Below are 17,791 nucleotides of genomic sequence, written 5' to 3' on the forward strand. Positions count from 1 at the left end.
AAAAAGTAGAATGAATTTTAATTATCCGTACACTGATAAAAAATAGTGTAATAATACATGCATTTTTCTTGTGGGAAAAATAAGCTCATTAATTTTGTAAGTATATATATATTATAATTTTTTAATACCACTTTAAACATATGTATGTTATTCTTACAATTCTTATTTTAGTGTACTTGCATGTATTACTTTGTTTTGTATAGCTTTAATATAAATAAGGACATGTAAAACGAAGGAGAAAAAACGAGATTGGTATTAAAATGGTATGAACTGTAGGTATTCTTTAATAGTATATACAATAATAATGAAAAAATAATCACAAAAATGTGTTTATATATTTTATATAAGTATATGAAATAAATTTCCTAAGATTGTACTGTACGATCCGATATGAACATAATATATATGTGCATATATTATATATCATAATATATTGAAAAAAAAATTTGATATATTTGAAATTAGCATAAATATTAATGTGAATATTTTTAAGTATAAGAAAAATAAAAGGATATTTTTCCATTTAAATAATTTATAAAATTAAGGACGCTGTTTTTATAAAATTTATTAAAAAATGCATTAATGCATATAGGTTGTTTTTTTTTTTGACAAAATTGTAAACATTTATGTTAGGCATACACACAAATATGAAAAATATAATGGATAAATATGCATATTTTTGTAATACTGTTTTTGTATTATATATATTTTAACAATAACATTATGCATATATTGGTATACCTTAAATATTTATGAAAAAATAATAATATAAAATAAGTAACAAAAAATTATAGACAGTTTAATATACTGTTCTTATTGTTTTATTTGTAATGTATAATTTTTAAATGGAATAAAAATGTAAAATTTGTCATTTTATGTAAATAAATAAATATATATATTTGCTTATTTATTTATGCATTGGTCAGGCTGTTCATATGTAGGAGTATGTGTGTGAAGTATTTTTTTATTGCTTGTTCATAAAATTTTGTTACAAGTTAAGGGATACTAAAACTAAGGGATATTTGTATCGATATAAATGGTCAAATCAATAAAAGATATATATATATGGTTTATAATTTCAAAATTGTGAGTATTTGTTTGTACTTTTTAAATTGAGCATATTCATAACTTGGTAAATGCCTTTATACCATGCTGGCATGGAGATGGTGTAGAATGATAGAGCATGCATTATTTACATTAAGACTATTAACAATTAAATTATCATTTGTATTTTTTAAATAGGGATGAAGGTTTTGTTCATCAAATAAATTATTTATATAAATGCAATTGTCTGAATTTTTTATAATATCTTCACTAAGCCCTTTGCTTTCATTACCCAGTATTACCATCACTTTTTCATTTTTATTTATTTTTACATTTTTAAGTTCTACAAAATTGTTTATTTGTGTGTTATTCTTCGGGATGCCTTAGATAGTTCAGAGGGAATGAAAAATAGTGAAAAAAATGTAAAAAAATAGTGAAAAAAATGTAAAAAATTAGTGAAAAAATGTAAACAATTAGGATATTTGCCTGAGCATGTCAGGTATTTTTGGTTATAACATTTTTGTTCATGTAATAATATATACAATAAAATTTAAACACATTTTTATAAAAAATAAAATGCCCATTTTTGTGTATATATGGTTATTCATTAGTATATTACTTGTAGACAGTATGGTAAATCCTTTTTCTTTTAATGATGAAATAAAGTTTTCCTAAAAAAAATAATAATAAATTTCAAACAAATTGTGTGTGCTAAAAAAGTTTTTTTTTATGCATTGTACAGAAAAATCAATGATAGCTATTTTTAGTTTACCATATTATTTACATGAAAAAAATTCAAATATTCTGAGGATCCAACACTTGAATGTAGAATAGGTGTATCTATTTTGATAGAATTTTTATTTTCACCTTTTTTTCTTTTTCGTTTTAAAAATATAGAATCCCCTCCAAAAAATAAAATAGACCTACAGATATTTCCAACATTCATATTATCATAAACATTATGTAAGCAAATATATATATTATTATTTGTTTTTTTTTGACTATTTATAAAATGCTTATAATTTTTCATATATCTATATGGTGCTTCAATTATAATGTCATTGTGGGGAAATCCGCCTACTAGTTCATCCATTTCATTTTTGCTCATATATATAGTTGGTATATTTTTTTCTTTTATTGTATTTAGAATATAATCATAGGTCTCTTTGTGGATCTTCTTATTTCTTTTGATGGTTTTGTTGATCTATTTTGGTGGCAATAATAAAAAAAAGGTGGCGTGTGTAAGTATGGGAAAGTATTTTATGAATTGGTCAGAAGAAAACGAAAAAATGAAACAAATAGGATATGCAGGTATATATAGAAAAGTGGGTTGATATATTTTAATAAACTTACTATAGCTTTATCGATTTTTCTTTCATTTTTTTTAAGTACTGAATATACAGAATTCAAGCCATATATGTAATCAACATCATTTTGATTTTGTATATCTAAAAAAGTGTTTCTTTTTATATTTGTTGATATATTATATTTTTTGTCATTATATAAGTTGATTAATTTGTATTTTTTTTTGTTTGTAGAGGTAGGTACTCTATCAAGATTAATTCGATTTATAGTATGATCATTTTTTATAATAAATTTTTTAGGAGTCAGGAAAAATAGGAGTATAAAATGTTTGGCATATTTCTTTTGCATGTGGTTGTGTTGATATTATTTTTTGTGACTATTCAATTTGAAAGTATGAATATGGAATTAGTTCGAATATGACAAAATGTGTTTTATTCCAATTTGTGATATAGCCATTTGCAAAAATAGAAAAAAAAAAAAAAAATTATAAATTCCCGGAAAACGACCTTTAATTTTCCAATTTCGTAAAAGTTAAGAAGTTTATTAAATTGATGTTACAAAATAATAATTGTAACTTAAGTTTATAGATTAAAAATTTAAGAATTTTTTTTTGCTGATTTGGTTGAGAATATTTAATGGATATACATCCAAATAATGGATAGGTAAATAATCGAATTTGATTTAAAGGTTGATTAGTTTTAAAATATGATATAGTTTGACCAATGTTGTATATCATGTTTTGAAGTCACATTTGATTAAAACAAATTAAAGTGATAAATAAAAATGGAAAAAATAAATAAAAATGTAAAACGAAAAAATGTAAAATATATAAAACAAATTGCTTGTAAAAAAGTTGTATACGTAATGAATATGATTATTTTTTTTTTTTAAATTTATTTTTTTTGTATAATTCTTGATTTTCTTTCATTTCAATTTCCGATAATCGTAAAGCTTCAAGAGCTTGAGTATGATAAACTAAAACATCATGTTCATCTATATCAGTAAATTTGTCAATTTTTTTATTTAATTGTTTTTCAATTACTAAAAAGGCTTCAACATCATATTGAGTAACAAATGTGATTGATTTTCCAGTTTTACCAGCTCTAGCAGTTCTTCCGACTCTATGTATATATTCTTTACATGAACATAAATCAAAATTAATAACAATTTTAATATTTTGTAAATCTAAACCACGTGCACCAACTTGAGTTGAAATTAAAATATTATATTTATTTGTTTTAAAAAGATTTAAACTACTTAATCGTTGGTTTTGTGTTAATTTTCCATGTAAGCAAATTGATTTTAATCCTAGATTGCGACAAAAAAAATTTAATTTCTGAGCAGTTGCACAAGTATTAGTAAAGATAATAATATTTTTATTTGTAAAATAAAAACATAAACTACATAAATAAGTGTATTTATATTTTAGGGGTAAGAATATATAAGTTTCTATTAATGTTTTAACGGTACTATATTTATTTGATACTTCAATTTTAATTGGATTTTTAAGTGATGCTTTTTTTAATTTGGCTACACTTTTTGTCATAGTAGCAGAAAATAAAAATGTAATTCGACTGTTAGGTAAAATTAATAGAAGTTTATTTATTGATGATTCAAAATCGAGAGATAATAATTTATCAGCTTCATCAAAGACAAGATATTTTAAATTTTTTAAATTAAAACCTTTTGTATTATTTAAATGATCAAGTATTCTTCCAGGGGTACTAATTATAATGTTCGGTTTTTTAGCTAAGTTTAAAGATTGTGTAACTATATCTACACCACCAAATATTGTACATATATTTATTAATAGGTTTGAACCTAAGGCTTGTGCATTTTGTGCAATTTGTATACATAGTTCTCTAGTTGGTGATATAATTAAAGCAAAAAAACTTTGCTTTTTATATTTTAATTCTTGTAATATAGGTATTATAAAACAAGCAGTTTTACCACTACCGGTTTCGCTCAATCCAATAATATCTCTTTTTTGAAATACTAATGGTAAAACTTTTTGTTGAATTAAAGTTGGTTTTTCCCATCCTAGTTCCTGGATACTTTGTAAAACTTCCTCGCATATGTTTAGCTGACTGAAGGATGTTATTTCTTCGCTGTCATTTTGTTCATTAGGTTGATCTTCTACAAATTGGTCTTCCTGCTCGCTTTGGTTTGAGTCACTATCTGTTGGCTCATTTTTATTTGATTTATTTTTTTTGTTTATTAATTTGTTTTTAATTTTGTTTTTTTCCTTTACCTTTTCTTCATACTCATCTTGCATATTTTGAATTTCCTCTTCTTTCAGGATTTTGTAATTTTTGTTTAGTTTTTTATCGAAGTTTTTCAAAACGTCATTAATGTCGTGATGCTTCATATTTGCGTTATTATGTCATACCGTGTTTTTATAATTTATCGTATTTGTTTGACATATTTTTTATTATATTTTTTTTATATTATTTTTTGTTATTTTTGTTATTTTTTTTTTTTTTTTTTTTTTTTTTTTTGTCAGCCTATGGGCGGAAAAACGGAACTGCCATGATGGGGATGAAGTTTGCCAAGCAAAACGTATGTAGAAAGAATGGAAAAAAAAAATTGTAAAAAAATCGGAAAAAAAAAATAAACAATATTTTAGGTAAAGTTGTGAAATATAAACATTTTTAAGAATAAAAAAATGAGAAAATAAACTTTTATGTTTTGTAAAGGTGTTATTTTTTAATATAAATTTTGGGTGGAAAAAAAAAAAAAAATTATTAATTGGTCATGTAAAATATAGTAATAAGAACATACATAATTGGTTTATATATATGATAAAGAGATATTTAAAAAAAAATATAAAAAGGTATTAGTAAGAATAAATGTTGTTTGATTGAATGGTTCATTGTTTATATTGCTTATTTTACAAGATTGAAGGAAAACCTTTTAATTAATACAGTGCTAGGGTGAAGAATAAAAGTTGGCATATGATTCTATTTCGTATGTAAAAAGGTAAAGGAAGTAAAAAGTGATGTAATGATTGATGAACTGCATGAAGAGTGTATTTATTTTATTGTTTATATATAGATAATACTACATGATATTTGAATATTTTACATTTTGATCATTTTAGGAAGTATCAAAATTTAGAGAAACCTTTTTATATTTATTTTTAAAATTTCATATAAAATATGACAAGTGAAACAGTTGTTGATGAAAATCGAGACAATCCTGAAGATGGGCCTTTAGGATTACTCTCAGAATGTGTTAAAGACAATGCGCAGGTTTTAATAAACTGTCGAAATAATAGGAAGCTATTGGGGAGAGTAATGACAAAGGAGAAAAAAATCAACCATATTATGCATGCTACACATGTCATGCATATTATACATATTATACATAATTTTATTTTTTGATTGACACAGGTTAAGGCTTTCGATAGGCACTGCAATTTACTTTTAACGGAAGTTCGAGAAATATGGGTTGAAGTTGTCAAAGATAAAAAAAAAAAAAAAAAAATAAATAAAGATAGATATATTAGTATACTATTTTTACGAGGTGATTCAGTTATTTTAATTTTAAGAAATCCAAAGTAATGTAAAAAGTTAAATAATTATATAGACTTACATTTTAAGTAATTATATTTTTTTTTTCAAATGGATTTAAAATTTCTATTTTTTCTATTTTTTAATTACTTAAAGAATGTGAGGATACTTACATTTTTTGTCTCAACTAAATGAGGAAATTGCGATATACGCAGTTTTATTTTATTATATTTTTTTAATAAGTAAACTAAAAAAAAAGTTAATAATATTTTTTATATGTAAAGATTGTAAAACCTATGCATCCGGTTGTAATAAAAACTGTGTATTAAACTTTTCAATTTTTTATTTTATAATTAAAGAATGTTATAAAAAAAATGTAAAGATACTATTTAGGATAAACAAATTATCATTTTGTAATTCTCTATCAACTTATTTATTGTGTATTCTTCTTTTTTTTTTTTTTTACAATTTTTAAAAATGATGGAGCAAAGTGAACTGTCTGAATGGTCAGCTTATAAGATAAAAAATGTAAAAAATGGCAAAAAATAAAATAATAAAAATTTCAAAAATGTTTATTGATTAAGTATGAGTATATTTTGAAACAATTTTTATATTTAAAAATTTTTTAAATTGTATGGCTTATAATGGATTTGCAAATTGAGAGAGGGGTATTTTTATTAGCACTTGCTGATTGATAACGTAAAAAAAATATTTAATATACGCATAATTTATAATTAAAGTATGAATATAATAAATAGGTAGATAATTCTATTTTTTTAATTTAATTTTTCTACGTTTTATTATATTTTCTTACGTTTTCTTATTTATTTTATATGACTATTTAGGATATACATAAGTATAATCCCGCTATGTTTCATATAAACTTTGTCAGTATAAAGTTATCGAATTTTTTTATAACTTTACAATATATATAAATTAAAAAAAAATAATATTTAGGCTATACAATGAGATATAAATATGATAACTGTAAGAAGAAACATAACAATTTTAATAAAATAAATATATTTTAAAAAAGTTGAGGAAAGAGAGAATGGGAAATTCAAGCGTAAAGGAAAGTTTTAGGGAAGAAGAAAATGTAGAAGAACTAAACAAACGTAATGAATCAGAAAAAGAAGAAAAAAAAAAATCTAGCATCTTTATCGAAGACAATATAATAAATATGTACATTGATGAAAACAATTTTAGTGATCTGTTTAAACTAAATGATATTTCCAATTATATTTTTAGTGGTGGGAAAGAAGAAGACACTAAAGATATAAAAATAGAAACAAATAATGAAGTGAATGATAAAAGAACTATTGAAGAAATTATTAATAGTAATAATAAATATGTTATTGATTTTGTAAATGGTCATATAAAAAATTCAAAAATAGAAATAGCTAATTTTATTTCATTTTATGATTTCTTTTTAAGTGCTCAAGAGGAGGCAATAAATAGTTCGGTAGAAAGTGGAGGACAAACTGATGAGCAAAATGAAAAGAAGAATGACGATAAAGATATACTAAATCAAAGATGTATATATAAACAGATTAGAAAATCTAGAAACTACATATCTACAGAGAATGAAAATATGTGTATTAGAAATTACTTGAATCATTTTGATTCTAGGATGTTTCCAATATATCAAAACATTCCAATGATGAAAAAGGATGAAGTTGCAGATCAGTTTGAAAATAATGATAATGTGATAAAAAAAAAAGATAAAAGTAAATATGAAAAAGGGAAATTATATTATCTAATTGAAGAAAATGTAAAGAATATGTTGTTTGATGAAAGACGAGAGAAATCTCATAAGATGTATGGAAAAAAAATGTTAAAGTCTAGAAATAATGAAATAGATATAAATGAAAATGTAAGTTATGAGCAAAAGAGAGTTAGTAGGATAGGAGAAAAATTTACAAAAATAAAAAAAGAAAAAAGAATGAGCTTAAATAAGGGTAATCATAAAGTAGGGGTTAAAAAGGTTGATGAATCTTATTTAATTAAAGATGGTGAAGTAGAAAATTCAAGTAATGAAATACGAGGTGAAACAAAAATGAGTTTGTATACATATTATATAAAAAGAGGGTTGCCAAAAATATTTAATAAAAGGAAAGGAAATAAAAATAATGGAAAAGATGGGAAAGAAGATAAAAAAAAAAAAAATTTAGGAATATCATTTTCACCTGCAGGATTGTTAATACCTTACCATTTAGGTGTTAGTAGTTTACTTGTTGAAAAAAATATAATTAATGTAAATACAAATTTAGGTGGTTCATCTGCAGGTTGTATATGTGCATGTTGTTTAGGGATAGGTATAAATATATATAAATGTTTAATTTTAGCAGAAAATATTATTAAAAATGCACATATAAATGGATGTTATAGAAAATTAGAAAACTTATTAAGTATAGAATTAAATAAATATATATATAAAGATAGTTATAAATATTTAAATGATAGATTAGGTAATATATTTGTAGGAATAACTCAAATATTACCATATTATAAAAGATTAAATATAAATGAGTTTTATGATGATTCAGATTTAAAAGATGCAATTATAGCATCATGTAATATTCCTATGTATATATCTAATAATATTTTTGCAAATTTTAGAAACAAAAAATGTATTGATGGTTTCTTTAGTACAAAGAAAAAGGATTTTGGTTGTCCTAATACAAAAACAGAGAGAATTATAAAAGTATCACCATTTGATTCTGAATATGTAGGTATTGAAAATAAAAATAATAGTGTAATAAGTCCTCAACTAAATAAGTATAATCATATTATATTTGTATTTATTTCTATTAAAAATTTATATAATAAATTTATTAATAATATATGGGTTGAAAAGGAATATCTTTTTTTAATCCAGAATTTACGTAAAATAATGAATGAAAAAATATTTGATTATACAAATTTTATGAAGCAATATTTTTTACCTATGTCTAATTTTTCAAAAAAGTTTAAAAATAAATCAGATAGTATATTACAAAAAAAAAGTAAATATAGTAAAGAAGAGATAATTATAAATATTCAAGAAAGACTTGAAAATTACTTATCAAATTCTTCGGATGAAAACTTGATGCGAATAAATATATTTCTTAAAACATATGAAGAAATAAATTTAAATTTGTATAAACATAATTATAATGTTTCATGTTTATATAAATTTTGTATAATCTTAATTAATATAATAAATAAATATTTTATAGAAAGTTTTAATAATACTTACTTAGTTACCCTTTTGATAAAACTTAAGATGGAGCCGTTTAGAGAAAAGGTAGATAGATGTCATGAAGATACTGCAAATAAGTTAGAAAACCGCATCGAGGAAATTTTTGATTATATAAAGAGTCATAATTATTTGAAAGCAAATAGATTCATTGTTCTTTTTCCTCAATTAATAAGCCAAGTTATTTTATTTTTTTTTAAAGAAAGTTTTTGCAATGAAAATATATTGAATGATCATCGAAGATACTTAAAATCAAAGATATTAAATATGATAGATATATTGAAGAATATGTTTTTAATTGAATTTGTAAAGAGAGGAATAAAAAAATATGTTTTATCTTACAATTTAGAAAATGATTATAAGAATGAATTTAATTTGGGTAGTTCTCATAAGATTATACACTTTTTAAAATATAGACATATATATATAAATTATATATATATAGTAAATGAAATAAAAAATTCAAACAATAAAATATTAAAAATTAATGAATATAATTATTATAATTTTATAAATATAAATAAAGAAGATATGGGTGATTATTATATATTTATGTACATTTATTTATATGCAATTATTTTTTATAAATGTGCATTTTTATTATCTAATGAAGAGAAAGAGATGTTTGAAAAACCTAGCATTTATTTTTCTACTCAAACTCAAATTTCAGAACTAAGGAGAATACACAATGATATTAATGAATCAAATGATAGTTCGATATATAGTAAAAATAGGAATAATATAAATTCTTATTCATTATTAAATAATGATTTAAAAAAAGAAAATGTTGGTGCTTTAAAACTAGCCACAAAGAATTTTGAGTCATGGGTGTCTCTTAAATTTCACAAAGATAGTGATACAGATGTGAGAGATGCTGACCCCGTTTTGGGTGGCTATAATGTTGTAGAAAATTATAAAAGTAATAGCATAAAAATGGAACGTAGCTCAATCAGTGGCAACTATTCAAATGGAATAAAAAAAAGAGAGGTTAATGAAAATAATAAAATTGGAAATTCAAATAAATTAGAGGATCGAAAATATGAAGACAAATTTTCCAAAATGAGTAACTTTCTAATTTTCAATAATAATTATGCACGTGTTAATAAATTAGAAGAATATATTTATATAAATAAAAAAAAAATATTGGAAATGAATATAAAAAACAAAAATGAAATAATATCAAACATATATAGTATATATGTATGCTATTGTGATGTTATAAGTTTATTGAAATTTGTATTGAATATAAACTTTTGTGAAAAAACACGATATACATTTTTAAAGAAAACAAAAGATTCGAAAAAGAAAGTTGAAAAAATGGCACAAAATAAAAAAAAAAAACAAAAAAATATAAAACATATTTCAATAAATAAATGTAATAGTGATAGTAATATAGCTTGGGCAAATATAGATAATAATTTTTTTGATGAAAATGTTAATAAAAATATGGATTCAAATGAAATGAGTAATTATAGTTTTTGTAACAGTTTTAATAATAGAAGTACAACATTTGAGGAATGGTTACCACAAGAGAGCTACGAAATAGAAAAATCCATTTTTAATGAAAAGAAAGAAGATGAAGAAGATCAAACATATTTTAAAAATAAAAAAGAAGACAAAACGAGTGAAAGTGAGAGAATAAAAGATAATTCAGAATATTTATTATTAGGGAAAAAAAATAAAATGACTATTTCATACTCTGATACAGAATATAAAAAAAAAATAAGTAATAAAAAAAATGGATCAAATATAGACAATTTTCTTAAAGATTTTAAAACAAATATAAATACAGAACTATTTGATACATATAATACATATTTTATAAAAAATAAATTTCCTATAAGAAAATTATTTAGAATGTTACTTGAAGGTACCAATGATAAAAATATAAAAAGACTTTATGACATGGGAAGAAGTGATACATATATGTGGCTATATGTTGAGTATATAAATATGAGCATTTATTTATTTAAAAAAGTATACTCTACATATTTAAATATGATTTACTATTTTCAATCATTATTATATTTGACTAATATTAATTTAAAAAAAAAAAAATACGAAGTTTCAAATATGCTTAATTCAGTAGAAAATGTGATTTTGTATATTAACGGGGTTGAGTTTAATATTTTTTCACTTTGTAGATATATTTCATTTTTCCTGAACAGTTCAGGTATTTTTGGTGTTAATTTCGCTAGCTACCTGAATAAGCAAGATAAAAATGTGTGTGTGCGTAATGATAAAAAGGCTAGTATAAATAAAAGATTATCATGTGAACATTTGGGACCAAAAAAAAGTGTTAAGTTTGATGAAACAAATGAATTAGTAGGCAAAAAAATTGGAGAGAAATTAATAAAAGATAATAAGATATTAACAAAACTTGGAAAATGGAGTAAAAAGATAGTAGATCGAAATAATAATTATTATGAAAAAAAAATGATGAAAAAAAAAAAAAAAAAAGAAAAAAGACACAAAGGAAAAATAACATATAGGAGTATAAGTTTACCAACAAATTTAAAAAAAACGGTTTTGAAAATGACCAATTTAAGAAACAAAATAAATTTAAATAAAAATATAATTGAAGGAATAAATAATAATTTTTTAAAAAATACACCATATGAGCATATATATAGTCATACAAATTTTTGGCTATACTCTTCTTCGGAAGATAGTAGTGATGAGCATAAAAAAAATATGAATGAATTTTGGATGAGTAATAATAAAAATCCTAATACTCAATTTGATGATATATTTGATGAGATATCAGAAGAAATGGATACTTTTTCAGTAATTTCAAATTTTATTAAAACCTTTAAAAATATGGATAGTAATAATTTGAATTTATCGGGTTATTTTGGATTTTAATAAATTTAGCAATCTTTATCCATTTTTACATGATTATATTATTACGCTTGTTACTTTATATGATATATGGTGATACACAGTTACAAAACGTATATATATATGCAATCATTTGAAGATTTTATTTTTCATATTATTGTTTAAACATGATTTAGCGCGGTTTATTTTGTGGGCATATACCTTTATCCTTGTTTTAATTCATAAGATCGGGTATGACTACATGTATGAGAAAGTCATACCCATTCCATACATAATTAATTTGTTTTTATTTTATTTTATTTTATTCTATTTATGGTTAATTTATTTCTTATATTTGGTTGTATTCTTAAGTAGGATAAATTTTTATATTTTCACCAATGTACATTATTCAATGTAACAATTTAATATATTGCCAAAATTTGAGATTGTTTTTTTTAGTTATTCATACGTTTATTGCTTATTATTTATTGTGGATATGTTTGTGCATAATATTTTTTAGCATTTTTTATAAAATAAACAATGATTATGTTCATGCATATATTTAAGCATGGACTTGATAAATTTGAAAATTTACAAATCTGATAATGTTAAGAATATTTAAAAAAATAAAACAATTAAAAATGTGCATATTTTATATGCATTTTGGAGTTGTTCAAATGTTTTGAAAACTCTCTTAATGAGGTTTTCTAAAAAATAAAAAAAAAAATTTATAAAAATAGGAAATACGGAAAAGGTGTAGGAAGATATTCCAGTAAGCACCCCTTGGGAGTATGTCTTGGGAAGAAACAAACAAAGAAGTGAAAAATGTGTATAGACTCATGTATTAACATAATTAAAACAGAGAAATCGCTAAGTTATATATATAAAACAATGGATATGTAATTAAGATAGGAGGTTTAGGTATGGCTATTTTTTTTTGGCTTGTGATAGTAAGCTGTCTAAGCCAAAAGGATCAAGAGTGTCTTTAACAAATTTGACAGGTTCTGTATTTTTGGCAGTTTCAATTTTTTGAAGTGTTTTACTTACTCTTTCATTTGAAAATTTATATATATTAGTAGAATTTTTATTATCAAATAGAGATGTATCATATATTTGATATTCATCATTATCTTGTAAGTTTGAATTATTGTTATCTTCATTAATATTAAATAAGCTTATATCATGTATGTTTGTATTTTTACTAACATTAACTTTGTTTAAAGCAATTTGTTCTTCTATATGTCTATTTTGGTAGTTTTTAATTTTTTTAAGATTTTTTTCAATTTTATATTCTCTTTCTAATTCTCGTTTTCTTTCGTTTATGATTGAACTTTGAGCATTTCCTTTTTCTCTTCTTGCTTGAATAGCTAGATTTCTGAGCATATCTTCTTTTTGTTCTTTTTCTTTTAATTTTTTTTGTTTAATTATATTATTACGCATTTTAATTTCTTCTCTAGCTTTTTTTTCAGCAACATATAAATATTCGCTAAGATGTGCAAACTTTTCATTTATTTCAACATTGTTTAATTTTTTATAATCACTTTGTATTCTTTTATCTAAAGCAATATTATATCCTTTATTGTTTTTCCAATTTGATACACATGGTGGTAATTGCCATTCTTTTTCTTCTTCTTGTGTTAATTTTCTTGTTGGTGATCGAAGTATTGGATAATCGGGTGAATTTTTAACATTAGGAAGTTTTTTATTTTTAAATTTTGATACATCTAATGGATCTACTGATTTTTCAACTACTTTTATAATTCTTTCTTCTAAATTATTATTTAATTTATTTTGTGGTATATATCTATAATATTTATCTTCTTTTTTATTATTTATACTATTTTTATTAATTTTTTCATTTATAATATTTTCTATATTTTTTTTTGTATTTTCAATTATTTCCATTTCTTCTTTTTCACTTGGTTTATAAATAGCATCATTATATTTTTCTTCTCTATCTTCTGCTTGTGATAATATTTTTTTTTTTCGAAGTTTTTTTATGGATTCATTAGTTTCAATCATATCAATATTATTATTATATATATGTACATCTTTATTAATTAAATTATCATACCTTACATTATTATTGTCGTCAATATATTTTAATACTAAATTACTTTTTTGTTTTCCTTCTTTTGTATTTAATCCCATATTGTTTGGGTATTGATTTACGTGAATTTCAGGATATGCCCCTCCATCTTGGAAATCTGCATTGCATGAAATTCGAAGGTATTGTCTCTTAAGGTACTGGTAGCATTGCTTTTTTGGTTCATCTTTTGTGTTTATTTGTTTTGGGGGTATCTCACTTTCCTCAATGTCGTATGCCTTCTTTTGTGGCTTTGGGAGGTTTCTGCGGAAGAAGATGTAAAAAGGGGAGAAGTAATAATGGAAGATGTAATAATGGAAGAAGTAATAATGGAAGAAGTAATAAATAGGCAAACAAAACGTTCACTTTGACGATAGCTTAATTTTGACAAATTACGCCTCGCCAGAATATGCAAAAAGGTTACCTTAAAAATTCAGTCATTTTGGGCCAAGGATAGTAGTTTTAGAAAGCTGAGAAAATTTCGTCATTTATCACGTTGAGCTCGCTATACTTTTTCCTTCACTTTTCTTTTCACTTTTCTTTTCACTTTTCTTTTCACTTTTCTTTTCCCTTTCCCTTTGTTTGCCTTTTTTGTGATATGGCAAAACAAACAAATTTGAAAAACTCAGATTAAATAAATCTGGGATAGCTAAAAAAATAATATTACTTTTTCAATACGTTATTTCATAATCATCATTAAATATTATATAATATATTGATCGTATTGATAATATTTTGAATTATGTAACTATTAATAAGTTGAAGATGTTTATTAGTTTATTTTATTTTACATTTTATGGAATACATTATTTTATTATTTAAATAAAATAAATAAGGAAAAAAAAATTTATTATTATTTTTTTTTTTTTTAAAGGAAAAATATTTAGCAATAAAATAACAAAATAAATATAAGAATTATGGAAGCACGTTATTTCCTATATAAAAAAAAAAGTAATATACTTGATTGAGATAATTAAAAAATGTAAATATAGAAATATTAATTTAATTTAATTTTGATAATTTTTATTTATAATTTAAACTTTTTTTTGTCATTGTTTAGCATTTGGCTATCCATGAGTATACATAATTATATAAAACATTTTTTTGTTTTTATAAACTTAAGGAAAATAAAAGTTCGAAAATTTGTGCTTATTTTTGTTTCATTTTTTATTTGAATTTGTTCAAAGTTTTATAGTAAAAATATGTGGATATACTTTATTATTTAATAAGGTAAAAAATGTATGGAATTAGGTTATATACACAACAAAAAAAAAAAAATAAATAAATTAATAATAGAAAAGGGGGGTGAATATTAATTTAAATAAATGGGCAATATTATAATGGGAAAATGGAGAAAGTGAAAAACAAAAAACTTATTCTTCATTTAAAATTATGCCTTTAGAAATAAATATAAAAGTATATTTATATGGGTCTAAAGGTATATTATCAGCGAAGTATCGCGCACACATTTAACATTTATATAATAGAGATAATATATAAACATTATATTTTGTGATAAACAAATATTTGTTGAGTTCTTAGAAGATTATAAATATTGTTCTTTGTATGTTTTCATTTTCTTTGAAACTTTTCCCTTTTTTATATTTTTATTCTGTTTATATTTTGGAATGAATTTAGGAGTAGTCTGAATTAAGTTATTTTTCTACAACTTCAAAAAAAAAATTGAAGGAGTTGAAAAACCTCAAAAATCGAACTCACCAATGTATACTTGCTTATTAGCTTTTTCAAAATCATATATATATATGATTGGTATTTCTGGTAGCTAATTAATATTTGTTCAATATTATTTTTCTCAAAAATAGTAATAAAGAAATAAGTATAAAAAAATAATTAATTCTTTTTTTGCAGCATCTCAGACCTTCCTTCCTGTATTTTATTAATTACACAAAATGCATAAAAAAAAAGGGAAAAAAAGAAAAGGTAATTTTCAAGTTTTCCCCCCCTTTTTTTATGACTATATAATTTTGTGTATGTATATTTGCAGGATTTTTGAGCTTAAACTCATTCCTCATATATTGAATAGGTAATAAAAAAAAAGGAACTAGGGACTTATATATGTAGCAATATAGTTTTACTCATATTGTCTTTGTACAAATTGATAAGATTTTTGAAATTAACAATTTCTACATCCTCTCCTTTTTGCAAAAAATTTTCAAAAGTGCTTCATAATAGTTATATGGCTTTCTTTTGTTTATGTATTTTATCCATAATAAATTTAAATGATTAAGGAAGATTGCACTGTTCTGAAAAAAGCAATAAATTAACGAATAGGTTATGAAATAAATATGTATATATAATGGTGCTGATGTTATAGAGGTTAAAAAAAGTATATGTCTAATATATTTTATGGTTAAAAATAGGCGCTGTGATATATATGGATTGACACTTTTAAAATGAAAAATTTAAAAAGCCACCGTATATACATTTGTTATATGAACAAATTTGATGCTATTATTTGTTTAAAAATATTTAAATAAATAAATATTTTCATAATAGCCCTTCGAAATGTTCAATGAATATTTTTTATTAACAAAATTAATGGTTTTTAAAATGGTGAGAGAAATGGGTAAAATAATTATTAACACGTACATATATATAATAGGTATATACGTACATTTTTCTGAACAGTCAGGTGTAAATAGGGGACAGACAAATATATTATTCCCTTTTTTAGAGCAAAATAATATTTTTTGCACACACAAATATTCGTAAATTAATATGTGGGTCTTCCCTATCATTCATACATATGCAAATATATATGTAAATATATAATGGCAATAATTTATATTTTGTATTTTTTAAATAATCAGAACTTCTTAGAGGAGTTATTAAACATTTGATTATTAATCAAAATCTTTTAAAAATATAATTATCATCATTTATATATACAAAACATATTTTTGCCTAAATAGTGATTATTTTGTTTTTATACAATTTTTTATTTTTTTAAATTTACCTTTAAAAAGGAAGGGCATAGGGGCGCCTTATATTATTGGCATTATTATTGCTTTCCCATTTTTTCCTTAATATATTCACTACTCTTTTTAACATTAAAAAAAAAAAACAATTTTATATATTACTTGGGATTTCTACAGATTAACTCCATTTTGGAAACAAAAAATATGTTATGGCAAATTTATTTAAAAAACAAAACAAACAAAAACTGTAAATAAAATATAAATAATATAAAAATAAATAAAAAAATAAATAAAAAAATGTAGAATAATTTTAATAAAAATGTAAATATAAATTTTATAAAAAAATAACAAGCGAAAATACAAAAAAAAAATAAAGCCATATGCAAATAACTACTACCATATAATAATGGTGCTAAACGATACATAAATAAATTAAGTAGCTTGGCTATTTAGTATATGCATAATAATAATACGTAATAAAGGAAAGCTTATAAAAATAGAAAAATTATATGCCATAATATACATATTTGGATACCTAATGTATAGGGATTTTCGGTGGGGAATAAAACCCCCTTAGCCATCTATCGATAATGATAAAAAAAAAATGAATAATTAAATGTTCTTAATATTTAAAGTACAAAAGAGACATTTTTTATCTTTTAGTTGTAATGAAAAAAATTAAAAAGTTTAAATAAAGGATCAAATAAAAGTATGTATGTATATATATATATATATGGATACATACATTTATATTAATATTAGTAGGGGGTAAACAATTTTGTATATTCATGTGACATTGATGGTGTTATAAGAAAATGTTTAAGGTTGTTATTTTAATTTTTTTTAA

General features: G+C 22.2%; 5 protein-coding genes across 5 annotated transcripts; 2 read left to right on the forward strand and 3 right to left on the reverse strand.

The window, feature by feature from the left end:
- Window positions 1-1,142: 1,142 nt before the first annotated feature.
- Window positions 1,143-2,697, reverse strand: PVVCY_0301590 (apicoplast RNA methyltransferase precursor, putative; the record flags this gene model as incomplete). The annotated part of the gene is made up of 4 exons (XM_008628368.2): window positions 1,143-1,426; window positions 1,664-1,715; window positions 1,817-2,248; window positions 2,398-2,697. The coding sequence occupies 4 exons, from the start codon at window positions 2,695-2,697 to the stop codon at window positions 1,143-1,145; spliced, it is 1,068 nt and encodes a 355-aa protein (XP_008626590.2).
- A 526-nt stretch (window positions 2,698-3,223) lies between these two features.
- PVVCY_0301600 (ATP-dependent RNA helicase DDX47, putative) lies at window positions 3,224-4,717 on the reverse strand (the record flags this gene model as incomplete). Its single annotated transcript, XM_008628369.2, has 1 exon — window positions 3,224-4,717. The coding sequence occupies one exon, from the start codon at window positions 4,715-4,717 to the stop codon at window positions 3,224-3,226; it is 1,494 nt and encodes a 497-aa protein (XP_008626591.2).
- A 790-nt stretch (window positions 4,718-5,507) lies between these two features.
- PVVCY_0301610 (small nuclear ribonucleoprotein Sm D2, putative) lies at window positions 5,508-5,912 on the forward strand (the record flags this gene model as incomplete). Its single annotated transcript, XM_008628370.2, has 2 exons — window positions 5,508-5,642; window positions 5,742-5,912. The coding sequence occupies 2 exons, from the start codon at window positions 5,508-5,510 to the stop codon at window positions 5,910-5,912; spliced, it is 306 nt and encodes a 101-aa protein (XP_008626592.2).
- Window positions 5,913-6,912: 1,000 nt separating this feature from the next.
- Window positions 6,913-11,964, forward strand: PVVCY_0301620 (conserved Plasmodium protein, unknown function; the record flags this gene model as incomplete). Its single annotated transcript, XM_008628371.2, has 1 exon — window positions 6,913-11,964. One exon carries the CDS (start codon window positions 6,913-6,915, stop codon window positions 11,962-11,964), a length of 5,052 nt encoding a protein of 1,683 aa, XP_008626593.2.
- An 882-nt stretch (window positions 11,965-12,846) lies between these two features.
- PVVCY_0301630 (pre-mRNA-processing protein 45, putative) lies at window positions 12,847-14,446 on the reverse strand (the record flags this gene model as incomplete). Its single annotated transcript, XM_008628373.2, has 2 exons — window positions 12,847-14,269; window positions 14,430-14,446. The coding sequence occupies 2 exons, from the start codon at window positions 14,444-14,446 to the stop codon at window positions 12,847-12,849; spliced, it is 1,440 nt and encodes a 479-aa protein (XP_008626595.2).
- Window positions 14,447-17,791: the final 3,345 nt, after the last annotated feature.

Source organism: Plasmodium vinckei, assembly GCF_900681995.1.
Source record: "Plasmodium vinckei vinckei genome assembly, chromosome: PVVCY_03".
NCBI lineage: Eukaryota > Apicomplexa > Aconoidasida > Haemosporida > Plasmodiidae > Plasmodium > Plasmodium vinckei.